Source organism: Eleutherodactylus coqui, chromosome 4 (genome assembly GCF_035609145.1).
Source record: "Eleutherodactylus coqui strain aEleCoq1 chromosome 4, aEleCoq1.hap1, whole genome shotgun sequence".
In the NCBI taxonomy this organism is placed as follows: Eukaryota; Metazoa; Chordata; class Amphibia; order Anura; family Eleutherodactylidae; genus Eleutherodactylus; species Eleutherodactylus coqui.
The window spans coordinates 241,593,233-241,613,974 of NC_089840.1; the positions used below are offsets into that span (position 1 = coordinate 241,593,233).

Sequence of the window (20,742 nt, forward strand, 5' to 3'; positions counted from 1 at the left end):
CGGAGATCAGGCAGCATGTACAGCACAGGCAGGGGAACACTCTCTAAGGCCTTTGACAGCTTTCTGGCTCCCCAGCAAGACTGTGTCACCGCTCCCCAGTGAAGGCTGAGTCGGCGGGAGCACTGTAAAAGGATGGTGAGGGAGTACGTAGCCGATCGCACGACCGTCCTCCGTGACGCCTCTGCCCCCTACAACTACTGGGTGTCGAAGCTGGACACGTGGCCTGAACTCACGCTGTATGCCCTGGAGGTGCTTGCTTGTCCTGCGGCTAGCGTCTTGTCAGAGAGGGTGTTTAGTGCGGCTGGGGGAATCATCACGGATAAGCGTACCCGCCTGTCAACCGACAGTGCCGACAGGCTTACAATCATAAAGATGAACAAAGCCTGGATTTCCCCAGACTTCTCTTCTCCACCAGCGGACAGCAGCGATACCTAAACAATACGTAGGCTGCACCCGCGGATGGAAGCATCGTTCTCTATCACGATCAAAAACGGGGACCTTTTAGCTTCATCAATCTGTGTATTATATTCATCCTCCTCCTCCTGCTCCTCCTCCTGAAACCTCACGTAATCACACCGAACGGGCAATTTTTCTTAGGCCCACAAGGCTCAGTCATATTACTTTTGTAAACAATGTTTATACGTTTCAATTCTCATTAAAGCGTTGAAACTTGCACCTGAACCAATTTTTACTTTAACTGGGCTGCATACAGGCCTAGTTACAAATTAAGCCACATTAACCAAAGCGATTAATGGGTTTCACCTGCCCTCTTGGTTGGGCATGGGCAATTTTTCTGAGGTACATTAGTACTGTTGGTACACCAATTTTTTTGGGCCCTCGCCTACAGTGTAATCCTAGTAATTTTTAGCCCACCTGCATTACACCTGACATTACCTCAGCTGTGCTTGTGCACTGCAATGGGATATATTTATGTATCGACGGTGGGTTCCAGGGAGCCACCCATGCTGTCGGTCCACACGGAGTTGTAACTGCATGTGTCCACTTCTAAAGAACCCCAGTCTGACTGGGGCATGCAGTGTGGGCCCAAGCCCACCTGCATTAAACCTGACGTTAGCTTTGCTGTCCAGGGCACTGCAATGGAATATATTTATGTACCACTGGTGGCTTCCTGGGACCCACCCATGCTGTCGGTCCACACGGAGTTGTAACTGCATGTGTCCACTTCTAAAGAACCCCAGTCTGACTGGGGCATGCAGTGTGAGCCGAAGCCCACCTGCATTAAACATCACATTACCTCAGCTGTGCTGGGCACTGCAATGGGATATATTTATGTACCGCCGGTGGGTTCCAGGGAGCCACCCATGCTGTCGGTCCACACGGAGTTGTAACTGCATGTGTCCACTTCTAAAGAACCCCAGTCTGACTGGGGCATGCAGTGTGGGCCGAAGCCCACCTGCATTAAACCTGACGTTAGCTTTGCTGTTCAGGGCACTGCAATGGGATATATTTATGTACCGCCGGTGGCTTCCTGGGACCCACCCATGCTGTCGGTCCACACGGAGTTGTAACTGCATGTGTCCACTTCTAAAGAACCCCAGTCTGACTGGGGCATGCAGTGTGGGCCGAAGCCCACCTGCATTAAACATGACATTACCTCAGCTGTGCTGGGCACTGCAATGGGATATATTTATGCACCGCCGGTGGGTTCCAGGGAGCCACCCATGCTGTCGGTCCACACGGACTTCACAATAGGGAGTTGTACCTGCCTGTGTCTACTTATAAAGAACCCCAGTCTGACTGGGGCATGCAGTGTGGGCCGAAGCCCACCTGCATTTAATCTGACGTTAGCTCTGCTGTCCAGGGCACTGCAATGGGATACATTTATGTACAGCCGGTGGGTTCCAGGGAGCCACCCATGCTGTGGGTGCACACGGAATTCCCATTGCGGAGTTGTACCTGCCTGTGACTATTTATAAAAAACCCCCGTCTGACTGGGGCATGCAGACACCTTGACAGAATGAATAGTGTGTGGCACATAGGTTCCCCATTGCTATGCCCACGTGTGCAGCTCCTGATGGCGGTGGCACAGGATTATATTTCTAATTGCTTCTGTACAGCATTGTGGGCTATCGCCCCGCCCCTTTTAAAGAGGGTCGCTGCCTAGCCGTGCCAACCCTCTGCAGTGTGTGCCTGCGGTTCCTCCTCATGGCAGACGCACTTATAAATAGACATGAGGGTGGTGTGGCATGACGGCAGCTGAAGGCTGCGCAGGGACACTTTGGTGTGCACTGTGAACACTAGGTCGTGCGGGGGGTGGGGGGGTTGGGCAGCATGTAACCCAGGAAAAGTGGCAGTGGAGTGTCATGCAGGCAGTGATTGTGCTTTGTTGGAGGCAGTGTGGTGCTTAGCTAAGGTATGCATTGCTAATGAGGGTTTTTCAGAAGTAAAAATTGTTGGGAGGGGGGGGCACTCTTGCTGCTATTGTGGCTTAATAGTGGGACCTGGGAACTTGAGATGCAGCCCAACATGTAGCCCCTCGCCTGCCCTATCCGTTGCTGTGTCGTTCCTATCACTTTCTTGAATTGCCCAGATTTTCACAAATGGAAACCTTAGCGAGCATCGGCGATATACAAAAATGCTCGGGTCGCCCATTGACCTCAATGGGGTTCGTTACTCATCTCTAGTCCTGAACTAATCCCATATTGATGGTCTTTCCCAACAATAGGTCATCAATATAAATTTTCAGAAAACCCCTTCCATGTCACACAAGTCTGATTGATTATGGAAAGTGTAGGCAGTTGAACCTGCCACAGATTTTTCTGCACTGATTCCACCTCTAAAAAAATACCAGTAGAAATCCATGGCTAAACCATGGATTTTGCAGCAGATTAACACTGCTAAGGTCTTCTGAAAATTGTTTGTATGGCTAACAGCAATTAACAGATATGTCAGTAGCTAGGCTTTGTGCATCTTTGTATAATGAGCAAAGCATCTGTGAAACTCCCATTTCATCCCCTTAATTGAAATGTTTTTGCCAATTGTTGTAGCTCTGGGACAAATCATTCAAGTATTCCCAAGATCAGTGGGTGAGTCTTAGCAGTCGGATTCCCACCAATCAATAAGTTATCCCCTATCCTATGGATAGGGAATAACTTGCTGATATGGGAATAACCTATTAATATAGATTTACTTACTTTTTCTCAACCTGCACTGCGTTCAATAAAATGTAGGAATGGTATAAGCATTTGTATGCTAGTAGTTTAAATTGTGTTTGTATACACTTGTGTCTTCAGTAATCAGGCCACATTTTCTTAGTAATCCTTTTAAAAATCTAGTTAATTTCTAAGAGTTCACTTACTTTTTCTTGCAATTGTACAAAGGAATTATACAAATCAGAAAACTTCTTTTTATCAAGAATTACAACAAAGTGTCTGCTGATTTCATCTTTTTCAAAATTGTATTACAATACAATTGTGTAGCATACTGCCTCGAACAGAACAGGAACAGAGTGAGACAGTAACATCAGTTTTATCCTTTACATTCATTTCCCAGATACACTTATGGAAAGCCTGTAGAGGGATCAATGGACCTTTCCATCTGTCCTGAACAACGTAGATCATGGACCAACTGGGCCAGGTACGACGGTTCAAACAGTTGGGATGAAGATGAACATGACACCTGTGTAAAGATAACAGATATGAAGGTAAGAATGATTTCTTAAAGTAACAGGGACCCTCTATATATTTGTATTTTTCCTTTTCGTATGTTTCAATATATTTTATTTTTTATGTTTGCAATAAGCAATATCAATTATATTAAAATGTATTTACTATGATTTGATTTCTTAACTTAAAGGGGTTGTCTCACGCCGAAACGTTTTTTTTTTTTCTTTTCAATAGGCCCCCCGTTCGGTGCGAGACAAACCCAAGGGATGGGTTAAAAAAAAAAATATATATATTACTTGACCGAATCCCTGCTCTGCGGCGACTTCTTTCTTCCTTCTCCAAGATGGCCACCGGGATCTTCACCCACGATGCACCGCGGGTCTTCTCCCATGGTGCACCGTGGGCTCTGTGCGGTCATTGCTGATTCCAGCCTCCTGATTGGCTGGAATCGGCACACGTGACGGGGCGGAGCTACGATGACGACGCGGGACCAGCTCTCCGGCACGAGCGGCCCCATTCACCAGGCAGAAGACCGCACAGCGCAAGCGCGTCTAAAAACGCCAGAAGACATCAGAATTAGACTGATCCATGGCGACGGGGACGCTAGCAACGGAGAAGGTAAGTGAATAACTTCTGTATGGCTCATATTTAATGCACGATGTATATTACAAAGTGCATTAATATGGCCATACAGAAGTGCTGAACCCCACTTGATTTCACGAGACAACGCCTTTAAGATGTGTGTCTTGCAGGGAAGCAGGGGTCGAGATCACACTCAGGCTCGAATGCCTGAGTAGACACAAAAGGTCCTTCTGTTCTATATGAAGAGACAACTATTGTTTCAATCAAAATCATTCAAGCCACATTGCAAATTAGGTTTATTTATCAAATTTACAAACTTTCAGCTGTTTGCAAAAAAAAAATATTAAACACAAAGTATTTAAATTGTTCCACAGAACTAATATAACAAGTAGCTTTTATAGATTCAACATAAAATGCCACTTTTGATAACTTCAGTCTTCACATAAACCTAATTTGCAATGAGGATTGAATAATTTTGATTGTAACTATATTCTAAAACACATAGTGAAAAGGGTTATCTGGTATTTAAATATTGTTGATCTGTCACTAGTAGAGATGAGCGAGCACACTCGTCCTAGCTTGAAACTCGTTCGAGTTTTAGGGTACTCGAGATGCTCGTTACTCGAGACAAACACCACGCGGTATTCAAGTCAATTTCATTTCATTTTCTAGCCAATAAACATGCCGGAAAGGCATTACCACTTCCTGCTGTGATGTGCCAGCCCTCTGCAGTGAGTGGCTGGCGGGATCAGGTAACCGCCGAGTACTTAAACTGGGTCCGCCCGCGTCTCGCCTCAGATGCATGCTGGCAGTGATTAGGGAAAATGCTGATGCTTATATAGGGAGACTGTTAGAGTAGGATCCTGTCTTCAAGAACCCCAACGGTCCTTCTTAGGGCTACTCTTCATAGTGTGCATTACTGTTGTGGCTGGCTGGGAGCAGTAGTGCACCTTTTTTTTTAAGCATCTGGGGCTGTGCAGGCCATTACAGCTATACTGTTCTGTGTGTTCAGTGCATTAGGCCGAGGACTCAATGCTAAACAGTACTCTAATATTTCCTGGGACACGTCAGATCATTGCAGCTATACTGTCCTATGTGTGCAGTGCCTTGGGCAGAGGGCTCACTCTCATCGCTAAATAGTACACAAATATTTCCTGGCCCACTGCAGATCATTGCAGCTATACTGTTCTATGTGTGCAGTGCCTTAGGCAGAGGGCTCACTCTCATCGCTAAACAGTACTCTAATATTTCCTGGGACATTGCAGATCATTGCAGGTATACCGCTCTATGTGTGCAGTGCCTTAGGCAGAGGGCTCACTCTCATCGCTAAATAGTATGCAGATATTTCCTGGGCCACTGCAGATCATTGCAGCTATACTGTTCTATGTGTGCAGTGCCTTAGGCAGAGGCCTCACTCTCATAGCTAAACAGTACTCTAATATTTCCCGGGACACTGTAGATCATGGCAGCTATACTGTTCTATATGTGCAGCGCCTTAGGCAGAGGCCTCACTCTCATTGCTAAATAGTACTCTAATATTTCCTGACCCACTGTAGAACAGCATTGCAGCTATACCGTTCTATATGTGCTGTGCCTTAGACAGAGGCCTCACTCTCATCGCTAAATAGTACGCAAATATTTTCTGGGACACTGCAGATCATTGCAGCTATACCGTTCTATATGTGCAGTGCCTTAGGCAGAGGGCTCACTCTCATTGCTAAACAGTACTCTAATATTTCCTGGCCCACTGCAGATCATTGCAACTATACTGCTCTATATGTGCAGTGCCTTAAGCAGAGGGCTCACTCTCATCGCTAAATAGTACGCAAATTTTTCCTGGGCCACTGCAGATCATTGCAGCTATACCGTTCTATGTGTGCAGTGCCTTAGGCAGAGGCCTCATTCGCATTGCTAAACAGTACTCTAATATTTCTTGGGACACTGCAGATCATTGCAGCTATACCGTTCTATATGTGCAGTGCCTTAGGCAGAGCGCTCACTCTCATCGCTAAATAGTGCACAAATATTTCCTGGCCCACTGCAGATCATTGCAGCTATACCATTCTATGTGTGCAGGGCCTTAGGCAGGGGGCTCACTCTCATCGCTAAATAGTACGCAAATATTTCCTGATCCAATGCAGAACAGGATTTCACAGATACCATTCTCTGTGTTGGGTGAAGTAGCCGCAGTTATCACACTATGCACTGGCTGTATAGTTTTCTGCCCTGTGCAGAGCGTCTCACAATACCCTTTCCTTAGGTGCGATGGAGTTGCCACAGTTATTAGCACTGTCCACTGGCTGTATAGCTTTCTGCCCCTGTGCAGAGCATCGCACAATACCTTTACCTTGGGGGGTTTGAGGTAGCGGCAGTTACCAGCATTATCCACTGGCTTTCTAGTTTTATCCCACTCCATACAGCCTCTCTATTATATACAAGTCTCTGTGAGCGGTAAATGACCCCTCGGTATCAGCGCAAAACAGCAGTTAAATTTTTTCCGGTCACATAGAGCCTCCACTATGTACTAATCTCTGTGTGCGGTGAATTAGCACAGTTCTCAGCGCTATACGGTGGGGTAATTTATTTTGGCCTTGTTCTATCCTTAATCTGACATGATGACTAGTAGGGGAAAATGTCGACCACGTGGATGTGGACGCGGCCGCGGGCGTCCAAGTGAGGGTTTGGGCGCAGACCGAGGTCCTGCACGGGGTGCATCACAGCTGGCTGCTGAGGGATTAGGAGAGCGCCAAGTCCATATGCTCCCCAGCTTTATATCACAATTTGCGAGTCTGTGTGGTAGACCTTTATTACAAGAAGAGCAGTGCGAGCAGGTCCTGTCGTGGATGGCAGAAAACGCGTCCAGCAGTTAATCGACCCCCAGTCTTCTATGCAGTCCATTACTCCTGGCCTAGGCACTGCACCTCTGAATCCTCTGGCTGCTCCTCCTTCCTCCCAGCCTCATCACTCCAGAAAAATGACAGATTGTGAGGAGGCAAACTACATGGTACTGTTCTCGGATCCCTGCCCAGAGTGGGAAAAAAATGGTTCCTCTCTCACCTGAGGAGTTTGTCGTGACCGATGCCCAACATTTGGAAAGTTGCCAGAGTCCCGGTGATGAGGTAGCGGACTTCCGGCAACTGTCTCAAGAGCTTTTTGCTGATGAGGATGATGAGACACAGTTGTCTGTCAGTGAGGTAGTAGTAAGGGCAGTAAGTCCGAGGGAGGAGGGCACAGAGGATTCGGAGGAAGAGCTGCTGGACAATGAGGTGACTGACCCCACCTGGCTTGCTAAGCCTACTGAAGACAGGACTTCAGAGGGAGAGGCAAGTGCAGGAGCAGGACAGTTTAGAAGAGGCAGTGGGGTGGCCAGGGGAGAGGCAGGGCCAGAGTAAAAATCCCCCAACTGTTTCCCACAGCACCCCCTCGCGGCAAGCCTCCATGCAGAGAGCAAGGTGCTCAAAGGTGTGGATGTTTTTTAGTGAGAGCATGGACGACCGACGAACAGTGGTGTGTAACCTGTGCTGCACCAAGATCAGCCGGGGAGCTGCCACTACCAGCCTCACCACCACCAGCATGCGCATGCATATCATGGCCAAGCACCCCACAAGGTGGTACAAAGGCCATTAACCGCCTCCAGGTCCAATCCCTCTGGCCTCTTCCCCGATGCCACAACCTGCCACACAGATCCAATCCCCCATCCAGGACGCAGGCACGAGCGCCTCCCAGCATGCACCCACACTCTCACTTCCACGGTCCTCCACTCCATCCAGCAATGTCTCTCAGCCCAGCGTTCAGCTGTCGCTAACACAAGCGTTGGAGCGAAAGCGCAAATACGCCGCCACCCACCCGCATGCACAAGCATTAAACGTGCACATTGCCAAATTAATCAGCCTAGAGATGCTGCTGTACAGGCTTTTGGAAACAGAGGCTTTCAAAAACATGATGGCGTCAGTGGTCCCGCGCTACTCAGTCCCCAGTCGCCACTATTTTTCCTGGTGTGCTGTCCCTTGCAACATTAACCGTGCTCTCACCAAAGCGGTTACTGGGAAGGTCCACTTAACAACGGACACTTAACAACGGAGTACTGGCGGGCAGGGCCACTATATCTCCCTGATGGCACATTGGGTGAACTTGGTGGAGGCTGGGACCGAGTCAGAGCCAGGGACCACTGACGTGCTACCCACACCAAGAATAGCGTGCTGGTATCTCGGTGCTGGTATCTGCTGTGTATTATGCCACCTTCTCCAACCCCCCCCCCCCCTCCTCCTCCGCCATCTCGATCTCTCAATTAAGAAGTGTGAGCACGTCGCCAGCAGTGGGTATTGCGTGCCGCAGCAGCTCAGCCGTGGGCAAGTGTCAGCAAGCTGTGCTGAAAGTAATCAGCTTAGGTGACAAAAGGCACATGGCCCCCGAGCTGTTACAGGGTCTGACAGAGCAGACCGACCTCTGGCTTTCGCCTCTGAGCCTCCAAGCAGGCATGGTCATGTGTGACAATGGCCGTAACCTGGTGGCGGCTCTGCAGCTTGGCAGCCTCACACACATGCCATGTCTGGCCCACATCTTCAATTTGATGGTTCAGCTGTTTCTGGAAAACTGCACACACTTGTCTGACCTGCTCGGCAAGGTGCGCCGCGTTTGCGCACATTTCTGCAAGTCCACCACAGATGCTGCCACCCTCACGACACTGCAACATCGGTTTCAGCTGCCAGAGCACCGACTGCAGTGCGACGTGCCCACGTGCTGGAATTCTACGCTGCACATGATGGCCAGGCTGTACGAGCAGTGTAGAGCAACTGTGGAGTAAAACAAATAGTCTATCCTCGTTTTGTCCATATGCACGCACTGCATATAACTTCAAATGAAGAGAGATGAATACTCACAGCCAAAAGAAGCCACTCGATCAGGTGGTCTATTTGTTAAATTGCATCCAAAGAGATGGGAACTCGGACTTTAGTGAATAAAATCTCCTCTTTATTAGAAAATGTGCTTTATAAGATCACTAACATGGTGGATGCGTTTCAGCTCGGTCTGAGCGTTAATCACCTCATATCAATTGTGAAGTACCAGCTGCAACATGGGCAGTGCAGTAGTGAGGACAGCAATGTGTTGCGTACTGGGACTCTGGCACACATGGCTGACTTCATATTAGGCTGTCTTTCCCGTGACCTGCACTTTAGACGCATTTTGGCCAACACGGATTACTAGGTGTACACCCTTCTCGACCCACGGTATAAGGAGAACCTTTCCACTCTCATTCCATAAGGGGAAAGGGGTATGAGAGTGATGCAATATCATAGGGCCCTGGTGGAAAAAGTGATGCTGAAGTTACCATCTGACAGCGCTAGCGGCAGAAGACGCAGTTCAGAGGGCCAACTAACAGGGGAGGCACGGGGATCAGGCAGCATGTCCAGCCCAGGCAGGGGAACACTCTCCAAGGCCTTTGCCAGTTTTATGGCTCCCCAGCAAAACTGTGTCACCACTCCCCAGTCAAGGCTGAGTCGGAGGGAGCACTGTAAAAAAAAGATGAGGGAGTACATAGCCGACCATACCACCACCCTCTGTGATGCCTCTGCTCCATACAACTATTGGGTTTCAAAGCTGAACAAGTGGCACCAACTTGTGCTGTACGCCCTGCCGCTAGTGTCTTGTCAGAGAGGGTGTTTAGTGCTGCTGGTGGGATCATCACCGATAAGCGTACCCGCCTGTCATCTGACAGCGCCGGCATGCTTACCCTCATAAAGATGAACAAAGGCTGGATTTCCCCAGACTTTTCTTCTCCACCGCCGGAAAGCAGTGGATCCTAAAAATTATTTTCGCTGCAAAAGGAGAAAAACGTATTCTCTATCACCCCCAAAAAAGGGGGAATTAGCCTCGTCAATCCCTCTCGGATATTATTATTACTTCTCCTCCTCCTGCTCCTAAAACAGCATGTCATCACGCTGAACTGCCAATTCTTCTGCAGCCCAAAATGCCTTGTTTAAAAGTTTTACAATTTTTAAAAGTTTCAAAAGTTTTTATACTTTAACTGAAACCAATTTTTTGGAGGGCTGCCTCCAGGCTCTGTTACAAACTAAACAATAACGAGCTGTATCTTCAAAAAATGTTTGTGGGTTTCACCTGCCCTCGGCGGTCAGCAATTTTTCAGGGGTACACTTGCACTCTTGGTACACCAATTTTCAGGCCCTTGCCTATAGTGTTATCAAACTAATTTTTCTGGCCTTCGCCTATACTCTGGGGAAACCAAATTTTTTCAGGTGTTCGCCTATACTTTTGGTACACCAATGTTTCAGGGATTCGCCTACACTCTTGCTACAGAAATGTTACAGAGGTCCGCCTACACTCTTGCTACATTAATGTTACAGGGGTCCACCTATACACTTGCTACTGAAAGGTTTGAGGGGTTCGCCTATACTGTTGCTACAGAAATGTTACTGTGGTCCGCCTATACTCTTGCTACACATATGTTACAGGGGTCCGCCTATACATTTGCTACTTAAAGGTTTGAGCGGTTTGCCTATACTCCTGTAACAGAAAAGTTTCAAGGGTCTGCCTATACTGTGGGTGCACAAAGGTTTCCCATAGCGGTGTTCAGCTGTCTGACACATACACAGAATGAAGTGTGTGGGGACACAAGGATTTCCTATAGCTATGTAACTCACGGCACCTTGGATCACACAAGGTGGATGCTGGGACCGAGCCTGACTCAGGGCCCTTTAAAGGTGCTTCCCACACAGAGTAATGCGGGTCCTACCTCGGTCATGGTTTCTCAGCCCTATGCCACCTCCTCCTCCTGCTTGGGGTCTGGGGAACAGCGCTGGGCAACATGTATTTGCTCTCGTGCTACCACAGTTATCTGAGTTACTGGTTTGGACCAAACAAAAGAAGTGTTACTAAATTAAGAGACGTTCACAACTGTAGTAGCATCGGAGTCCACTTTATGCCCACGATTGCTGAGGGTGTGGGCAGAGGCCGAGGTCCTGGGTGGTGGGGGGGGGGGTAAATCAACTGCGCCAGGTTTGGTTTGTGGAACTTCTTTGTGGTTCATCCAGTCTTTGGAGCGATGAAAGCAACCGTAAATGATTTAATGAGATGTTCACAGCTGTACTAGCATCCGAGTCCTCTTTATGCCCATGATTACTGAGGGTGTAGGCCGTGGTCGAGGTCCTTGACGTAGTGAAACTCTGCCATGTTTGGGCACTCTGATTTCTTTATGTGTGATACTGTCTTTGAGTTTCATGGGCTCGCCTATGCTGTGGGTGCACAAAGACTTCCCACTGTGTTTTACCTGTCTCGCACAAATGCACTGACTTACTAGGGTAGGGTGCAGACGACTTTCCCATTGCGGTGTTTTACCTATCTGGCACAAATACACTGAATGACTAGGGCAGAAGTGTGAGCCGAGGTCCTGGGCGGGGTGAAACTCTGCCATGTTTGGGAACTCTCTTTTCTTCCTTTTCAATACTGTCCCTGGATTGCAGGGGCTCGCCCATGCTGTGGGTGCACAAAGATTTCCCATTGCGGTGTTTTAGCTATCTGGCACAAATACAATGAATGACTTGGGTTGGGCGCAGAAGACTTCCCCCATTGTGGTGTTCTGCTCTCTGACACCTACACAGAACGAAGTGTGTGGGGACACATGGATTTCCCATAGCTATGTAACTCATGACACCTTGGGTCACACAAGGTGGACACAGGGACCGAGCCTGACCCTGGTCCCGCTGACGTGCTTCCCATATAGAGTATTGCGGGTCCCACCTTGGTCATGGTTTCTTGAGCTTATTATGCCACCTCCTCCTCCTGCCTGGGGTCTGGGGATCAGTGCTGGGTGACATGTATTATCTCTCGTGCTACAAATTACCAGTTATCTGAGATACTGGATTGGAGCATTCACAGGAAGCGAAACAAATTTCATGAGACTTTCACAGAGTTACTGTACCCCTGCGGTGGCTACTTTTGCTACACCTCCGGCTTCAAACCAATCTTTGGTGTTAGTATGCACTGCTGCATTGTGGAGATGTGTAGAAGTGCTGGCCCCTGAGTCCCCTTTATGCCCATGTTTGCGGATCCTGACAATTTTGTGACAGAGGTGGCACGGGATTGGAATGATGATCGTACGTCAATTTATCATTAATTCTCATCAGCATTGTAGGCTATCACCCACACTTTCAAAGAGGGTCGCTACCTGGCCCTGCCAACCCGCTGCAGTGTGTGTCTCCGGTTCCTCCTCATCGCAGATGCACTTATAAATCGACATGAGGGTGGTGTGGCTATAAAGCGAGCGTGTGGCATGAGGCCAGCTGAACGCGGTGCAGGGAAACTTTTGGGTGCGCTGTGGATGCAGGGTTGTGTGGGGGTTGGACAGCAATGCCAGCATGTAACCTAGGAGAAGAGGCAGCGGTGTCACCCGCAGGCAGTGTTTGCAATAGGTTGCAGCTAGTGTGGTGCTTAGCTAAGATGTGCCAGGGCATGTGCCATTCTGCTTATGGTCTGTCCCAAGTAAATTGTTAAGGGGGCGACCACCAGGCTCTTGTCCCCATTTTGGCTTAATAGTGGGACCTGGGAGCCTCAGATGCAGCCATGCATGCTGCCCCTGCTGTTCCCTATCCGTTTCTGTGGTGTTTTCATGACTTCCTGATGTTTTCAGGTGTTTCATAAAGCATCCCCTATGCGGAGCATCGGTCCCATACAAAAATGCTCGAGTCCCCCATTGACTTCAATGAGGTTTGTTACTCGAAATGAGCTCTCGAGCATTACGAAAAGTTCGACTCGAGTACCAAGCACCCGATCATTTTGGTGCTCGCTCATATCTAATCACTACCATGATAGCAAAAACACATGGTAGCAGTTATCATGTTTGTGCTCCTGGGACCTGTACTTCTATGGATTTCCAGGAGCACACAGCTGTAGGTCTGGTTGATTTGGCTGGCTGATGGTGTGGGTTCTCCAGCCAGCCAATCACCACCGGTCTGCTGCACATAAATACCAACCCCGCTTGCTTGATGGTGCTGGTTATTATCCTTTCCTCTCAAACTGCTAGTTTTTGGAGACATGCATGCATGCTATAAGGCATGTTTGAGTCATTCTTGCACAGACTCCCTGAAGATGGTCTTTAAACCCGATTCCCCTGTTTGCATGTTCTGCAGGCCCTTATCCTTCTGTCAGGTGTGGTTCCAAATATCAGATCATTTACGCTGTCAGATGAGCAATGTCTGACACCTTAGTCCCTTCCCTTGTGGGGATGTTCTTAATGAGACAATCGCCTCGCTTACAGGCAGGGCTCCCCTTTTGTGGTTTAGTTTTTTTGTTAGAGTAGGGACTCACAAGATAACGAGGACTCTTGACGTGGGTTTGTGAATACATGTACTTTTGGCCAAAATACTTACTAAAATACTTACTTATTTATATTCCTATCCTCCTTTGTGTATTAGTCTTTAAGTATTTGGCCACATAGTAAGTGTCAAAATAATCGCCTGTTGTCTTTGTGGTGTTGCTGGCTGCAGGTTTGGTTTATGTCAAATGGTGTCCATTCAAGGCTCTTTAATTTTACACCAAAAAATATGCAGGTACTAAGTCCTGCCTACATGCTTTGTTGACTTGTTTTTTTTTTTCAAATCCATATTTGCAGCTATCAAAAATGGTTCATCACAGAACTGAACTGTGAAAGATCTACTATGTTCATTTATGTATGCATTATTGACAGTTTGATTTCTCATGTTTATGCAGCCATATTTCAGGTTCCTCATGCTACTTATATTTCGCTCCCAAAACGGTAGAGGGCTGAACACGCCCTTTAAAAGTGCTTTGGTCTAGAGGGACGCTAGAGCCGGTGTGACAGATGTGATTTGCCTACAAGATTTTTCAGCAACTGCGTGTTCAAAATCTTTCTACAAAAATTACTCTCTGTTATTCATGGCTTGCACTCTAAGAAAGAAGGAGGCGTTTTAATATAATTTAAAACAAGCTTTAACTTTTTGCGGCAGGACCAAATCCAAGAAGCCAAAAGGAGATACCATTTCCTCACAGGCACCTAAAATGAGATGCCCATTACTATTGCAAATATTTATACCCCAAACAGTGCCTGGATTTCATTCTTAAATAAAACTGGAAAGTAAGGAAGCTATAAAAGGGAAATATGGTTGTGTGTGGGGACTTTAATATCCCCCTGATAGAATGGTTGACTACACAAATAAACATAGAACCTCTCCCTTAGGCCGCCTGCAGACGAGCGGGTCGGATCCGGCAGCGAGAATTCTCGCCGCGGGACCCGACCCGAGGGCCTGCAGTGACGAGCGAGTACTCACCCGCGCCTGGTGGCCCCGGCTCTTCCATGTGCCGGCTGCCGCACAGCCGGCGCATGCGCAGACCGGAGCCGGCGTCCGGGTGAGTGCGAGCCCCGCACAAAATAGGACATGCCGCGGTTTGTTTGCCGTGCGAGATTTCGCGCGGCCAAACCGCGGCCGTCTGCATAGGAGTGCGTATTGTAATGCACTCCTATGCAGACTTTCAGTGGCGGAAATCCCGCGGGAAATACCGCCGCGGGATTTCCGCCCGTCTGCAGGCAGCCTTACTACTCCCCTAGCTTCGTAAAGAATTGCTGTATGACACCTTTTGATGTCTCAACTTCTCTTCTAAAAATTAGAAGGTAAATTTACCTATTTTTTCCACTCTCCAAAAGACCTTTTCATGCATAAACCTTTTCATAGTGGATAGATGGACATTACCTATAGTCTATTTCTCAGAGGTAGGCATTGCTACCTGGTCGGACCATTCCCCAATCTACCTAAAAATAGTGTTTGGAGCCCCACAGGGAAACTCAATATCCCCATAGGGAAATTTTCAAATTAATTCTAGCCCCGAAATTAATATCTTCTCCCTGGGGAATGCCCATAAGGTGTTTATTAGAGGGGCCCTGATAAAATTAAATACTCAGTATAAAAAAAAGTAAGCAAACTCAAATTAACCCTTTCCAATCCACTGTCTGACCTCTGAAGACATTATGATTTAAGGCTGTACAGCTCCGATGTTGGAAGAGATCCATCGGGGCTCTCTTACCATGTATTGCCAGCCTCTCTGCTGTAGGAGCCTATCCAACGTGTCACCTCATGCAGTACTGGCTTTAGCCAGCATATAGCGCCATTGTATAATGGCAGAAAATGAGTAAGCCCCCTAGGAAAACCAGGATACAAATTGGATTGGAAAGGGTTAATAAGCTACTTAATCAGATACAGATACAGGAAAACATCCTACAAAACTCACCCTCGGACATTGGTCAGGTGGAGCTAGGGTTACTTAGATGCAAACTAAGATCTATGTTACTGGAAGAACACAACAAAAACACAAAGTTCATGAAAACAAACTTCTACACCTCATACAACAAACCCTCAAAACTAATGGCTAATTTGACAAAGCGAAAACATAGCAGGGCAAAAATTCCCTATTTGTTGACATTAGATAACTAAAAATCTAAACTTTCATACCCACAAGATATAGCTGATGAGTTTAGCTATTTCAATGCTAAAATTTCTAATTTAAAAGATGACCAGCTCATCTCCCAGTCAAAGTCCGCCATCATTAGCAACTTTCTGTAAAAAATTAACCTCCCCACCATTGATAATTACTTTTAGACTCTAGACAAACCCATTTTTGCAGAGGAAATTAATAAATCAAACTTTTAAAAACCCTTAAGTTTCCAGGCCCAGATGGCTTTTCAAACAAATATTACAAAAACGTTGCCCACACTCTAACTCAATATCTTGTGAAAAACCTTTAATGAAGCTATGACTAAAGAAACTCTTACACCTGAAATGCTTCAGACCATCATTGTCACCATTCACAAGCAAGGAAAGCTGACTGACTCCCCAATCAATTTTAGGTCAATTTCACTACTTTAGGGCGCCCACCCACTGGCGTTTTTTTTTCCCTGCGAAATTCGCAGCATTTTTTTTTCTCCTGGGGGTCTATGGGACTTGTAATGTTAAAATCGCGATCGCGCAAAATCGCAATTTACCGCGAATCGCGGTAAATTGCGATTTTGCGCGATCGCGATTTTAACATTACAAGTCCCATAGACCCCTGCAGAAAAAAAATGCTGCTAATTTCGCAGGGAAAAAAAAACGCCAGTGGGTGGGCGCCCTAAAACTGACACAAAAATTTGTTAAAACATTCTTGCTTTAAGATTACTCAAGGTCTTACCAAACATAATACATAATGACCAGGTGGGGTTTATGAAAGGAAGACAAGGTGCAGGTGGTACTAGAAAGGCACTTAACCTCTTAGCATGTATGAGTTCGAGTTGGGTGCTTTTTCTTTGCCCTGGATGCAGTGAAGGCGTTTCCTTGGCTCCACTGGGGCTTTGCCTTTGCTACTCTGAAAAAAATTGGAATTAGGAGTAACTTCCTAATGGCAATTCAGGCACTACAAAGCATAACATCTGCCAGGGTTCTGGTGGATTGGGCTCTGTCTAGGTCTTTCCATATATCTAATGGCATTCATCAGGGGTGTCCCCTTTCCCCATTGCTATTTGTAATGGTCATGGTTAGAGGATTTTTGATGGGGCTTAGACAGCACAAAATCTGGTTATTTGCTGACGACATTCTATTGACCTTAATAGACCCCATAAGATCCCTGAGAGCAGTGGGACATATCATATAATTGTTCAGTATAGCCTCATATTACAATTTAAATACCAATAAATCTCAAATTTGGGGCATAAATATACACCTTTTCCTAAAAAAATGATTTGAGGAGAATTTGCTGTCCAATGGAAAACTTCAAATCCCAACCTGGGTATAACCTTATGTCTTCTACTAGCAGATATAATCTTATATAACCTAGGAATGTTGGTTCTCTTACTCCAGAAGGATTTAAGATTCTTAACAAAATTGAAATATTCCTGATTCGGGAGGATAGTTCTTTGTAAAATGGTGATACTGTTGAAAATCTTGTACTTATTCCGCACTTTACCCCTCCCAATCCCACATGCCACCACTGGAATAACTATAGTAGATGCAAGGGATACAATTGCTCCTGGCCCAGGAACCTTAGGGGGCCCATAAGGCTTCTCTTCTCCTTATAAGGAGCCCAGTACTATGAATAAAGCATTATAGTTGGAGGCCCTGTTACAGGTTTTGCATTGGGGTCCAGGAACTTCAAGTTATGCCTCTGCTTTTAGGGATTAAGAGACGTTGGATGAAGTTTTGCACCCAGGCCCATTAACCTTTAGCTACACCCCTGCATGCCACTACAATATAATTCCAAAGACAACTATTGAAATGTATTTGGAAGAACAGAACCTTAGATTCAATTATTAAAGCCTCAGTTCTTAGCACACTATACCTGAAACTTTCCCCATAATCAGACATTCAAGGTATGTTGCCTCCCATGCTTGTGTCCCTCCAGGCCTGGAAGCTATGTGCTTACAGACTTCGGCAAGAACCCGACATGAGATCTTTTTCACTACCTCTAGAGAGCCTTACATACATCATCCCTAATTTATCTGTGAGTAAATTGTCTGGATTAGGCATAAAGCACATGTTGGACCTTTTGATGGGCAAAGAAATCATCCCCTTTTGCACCCTTAGAGATAAATACAATGTTTGCCTTACAGAATTCCACACCTACTGTCACATTCACTCCTTTCTGACAAACTTCCAATTAGAGGAATGTACCATCCCCAGTAAACTGGTGTGTCTGCTCTCCAGGAGGGACCTGGGAAACAGCTCATGTACTAGAAGATGCTACATCTTATTTGGATTTCGTGTTTCTCCTAACACCAGAAATCAAAGTTGGAAGGAGTGTGGAGAAGGAACTATATATCGCTTATTCTGGAATTGCCTGCCATTTCCAACCCTTTTGGGATGATATAGTTTAAGTTTTGCAACAAGCAATAAAATCTCTTCGCAATAGTAAACCCCTCCAGGTCTGCAAATGGCTGTCACTTGCTGTTAGTTGCTAAGCTAGCTTTAACTAGGAGATGGAAATCTACTATCCCTCCTACAACCAGAGAGGTGCATAACATATTAACAGATCATTGCTCCTATGAAAAAATACATGCTCTAATCAATGAGACGTTACCCAGCTTGTACCAGATATGGAATCCTTGGCTGCGATACATCTCGAAATAATTATACCTGCAGACCTAATGCCATTAGATTCTGTATACCTGCCAGCCCCACGAGGCCTAAAACAGGCAGTAATATATTAGCAAGGTTCCTGAAGGTTCATCGATCATTAGACTCTTCCTATTTTATAAAGTCGTTTGACCTTAGAAATATCACCTGCTGTTATTAAAGCAATGTATGAAATTGTGATGTAATGGAAAACTCGTAAAATATTTAAAAAAAGAATTTTGAGAAAAACAAAAATCGGGGAAATAAGATGGAACCCATTGTAATCAATGGGTTTTATTCTCTGCATATTGTATACACAAATGCATGTGCAAACATGCTCATGTGAGTCTGCCCTTAATATATGTAAGTTATACTGCACTTTCTATGGGATGAATAAACCACTGGAGGGACGTATCTCTTCAACAAAGATTTATGGAAAACTCTATGAATCTTCCAAGAGTCTGGCAGTGCCAATTCATAAGCCACTGGATTGACAATTATTTATTCACTGAGCTGTTCTGGTGTGGGTATGCTACTACCTTGCTGTTTTTGGCACAAGCAGAATACAGGTAGAATAATGTGGTGGCGCAATCAAAAAATAATTCTGTGCACGGTGTCATCTAACCTAAGACTAGCACTGGATGTCCTTGCACAACTTGCATCATAGGAGTGCGGTGCACTAATGGACAGTTTAGTCAGTACCGCCCAGCACCTGCTATGTTCAATTGTATCTAAAGGTGCAGGTACAATTGAAGCTAGGGGTCAGAAAATCAGAAAGAACCAACTTAATCCCCACTCCTAGGTGAAAATGCTCTTTAAACATTAAGTTCTTTGAAATTATTTTTTGCAGACTGACAGCAAAGGATGTCTATCTAAAGATATCAACCTTCAGCCGTTCAATTTCTTAAAATCAGAAGTCGACCTTTTTTTAAAGATTAAATCATCACTGACAGAAGATCTGACAGGTAAGAAAACCTAATGGAACCAGATCCATCTATTTTTTCCTATTTCTATGCTTTTCAGGCTACAGTTTTTTAACAGTTGTATGACCTATGATAGATAGATAGATAGATAGATAGATAGGAGATAGATAGATAGATAGATAGATAGATAGATAGATAGATAGATAGATATTGTGGCAAGGTAATACACACACTCACCTGCAGAGGGCTGTAAAGCCGGAATTCTGTGTACTAATCAGCAGGGACAGCTGTATAGGTGTGTCTATGGTGACACCCTATATATACACTCGAACACATATACTCACTGTCAAAAAAAATCAAGCACCTAGAAGGAGTTGTTGGAATCGAATGATATTTTATACATGTGATTATATCATTGCTATAAGTAATGATTACAATATCAGAGCAAAAGAATAATTTATTGAGGAAAAGTGAACACTTGAAGGGAGGCTCTAGTAACCTGTTGGGCTGTGTCTAGCTTTGTGCAATTTGTGTTACAGGTGGGTATAGAGGCATACAGGTTCCGTATGTTACCCTGCAACATATCAGTCCACATTTGCTGTAACTGAGCCTCTAGTATATGCAAACTCATAGACTGTCAAACATCGCATCCAACATGGTCTTGTACATGTCCTTTGGGCTATAAATATGGTGGCTGGGCAGGCCACAGAGGTGTGGAAAGGTCGTGGACGCATTCCTGTGACACCCTGACTGTGTACGTTCGAGCATAATCCTGTTGGAAAATACCTCTTGGAAGCCTTGTAATTAGAGTCAACACATGTGCCTGCAGGATGGCCTGAACATATTGCTGAGCTGTTAATGTCCCCCGTACCACTACTAGGGTAACCAACTGTCATATGCAATGGCCTCCCATACCATCAAACCAGCAGTGGGGGCAGTGTGCCATTCCACAGCAAAGGCAGGATTGAGGTGCTCACCTCTAGCTCTCCAAACAGGAACATGGCCATTGTCAGTTCCGAAACTAACTTGGATTAGTTGTTGAAGCCAACCTGGTTCAATTTTCAGTCCAGTTTCATCGTTTACAACACCACTACAAATGGAGGCGATGGTGGGTGTCAAAGGCAGTACACATAATGGGTGTCATGAGACCAAATATCCTTCAGCCAAGTGCTTGGTAATGGTTCCGATAGACATAGTGGTCTGTAGTGATGGTATCAACTGTCTCTGAATGACAGACATTGAAACAGTTGGAGCTGCTCATGCTTGTCAGATGATCAGACGATCTTCTCTATAGATGGCCTGTCAATGGCATCCTGAGTCTGGTTGCCTCGAGTTAATGCCCTCATGCATCCCTCAATATGACCATCCAGCTTCTCGCATTCCAATAATGCACCCCCTCTCAAACTCTGTGAACTGGGCAAAATATCTTCAATTGCATGTATAGTGGTGAACAAGCTCTGGACAAGTGGAAAAAGAGGTCTACTGCATAAAAATAACTTCTGT

The 20,742-nt window shown here is 45.9% G+C and overlaps 2 protein-coding genes across 2 annotated transcripts in view; both read left to right on the plus strand.

Moving 5' to 3' along the window:
• The window catches only part of LOC136626156 (alpha-2-macroglobulin-like), a 459,985-nt gene that overhangs the window by 259,482 nt on the left and 179,761 nt on the right, over positions 1 to 20,742 (plus strand). The gene's annotated exons all lie outside the window — the stretch shown is intronic.
• LOC136624976 (alpha-2-macroglobulin-like) overlaps positions 1 to 20,742 on the plus strand; it is a 250,447-nt gene that overhangs the window by 50,350 nt on the left and 179,355 nt on the right. Inside the window, exons 8-9 of the mRNA XM_066598904.1 lie at positions 3,514 to 3,664; positions 19,167 to 19,281. Of these exons, the coding sequence (XP_066455001.1) occupies positions 3,514 to 3,664; positions 19,167 to 19,281 (266 nt within the window). The remainder of the gene's footprint in view (positions 1 to 3,513; positions 3,665 to 19,166; positions 19,282 to 20,742) is intronic.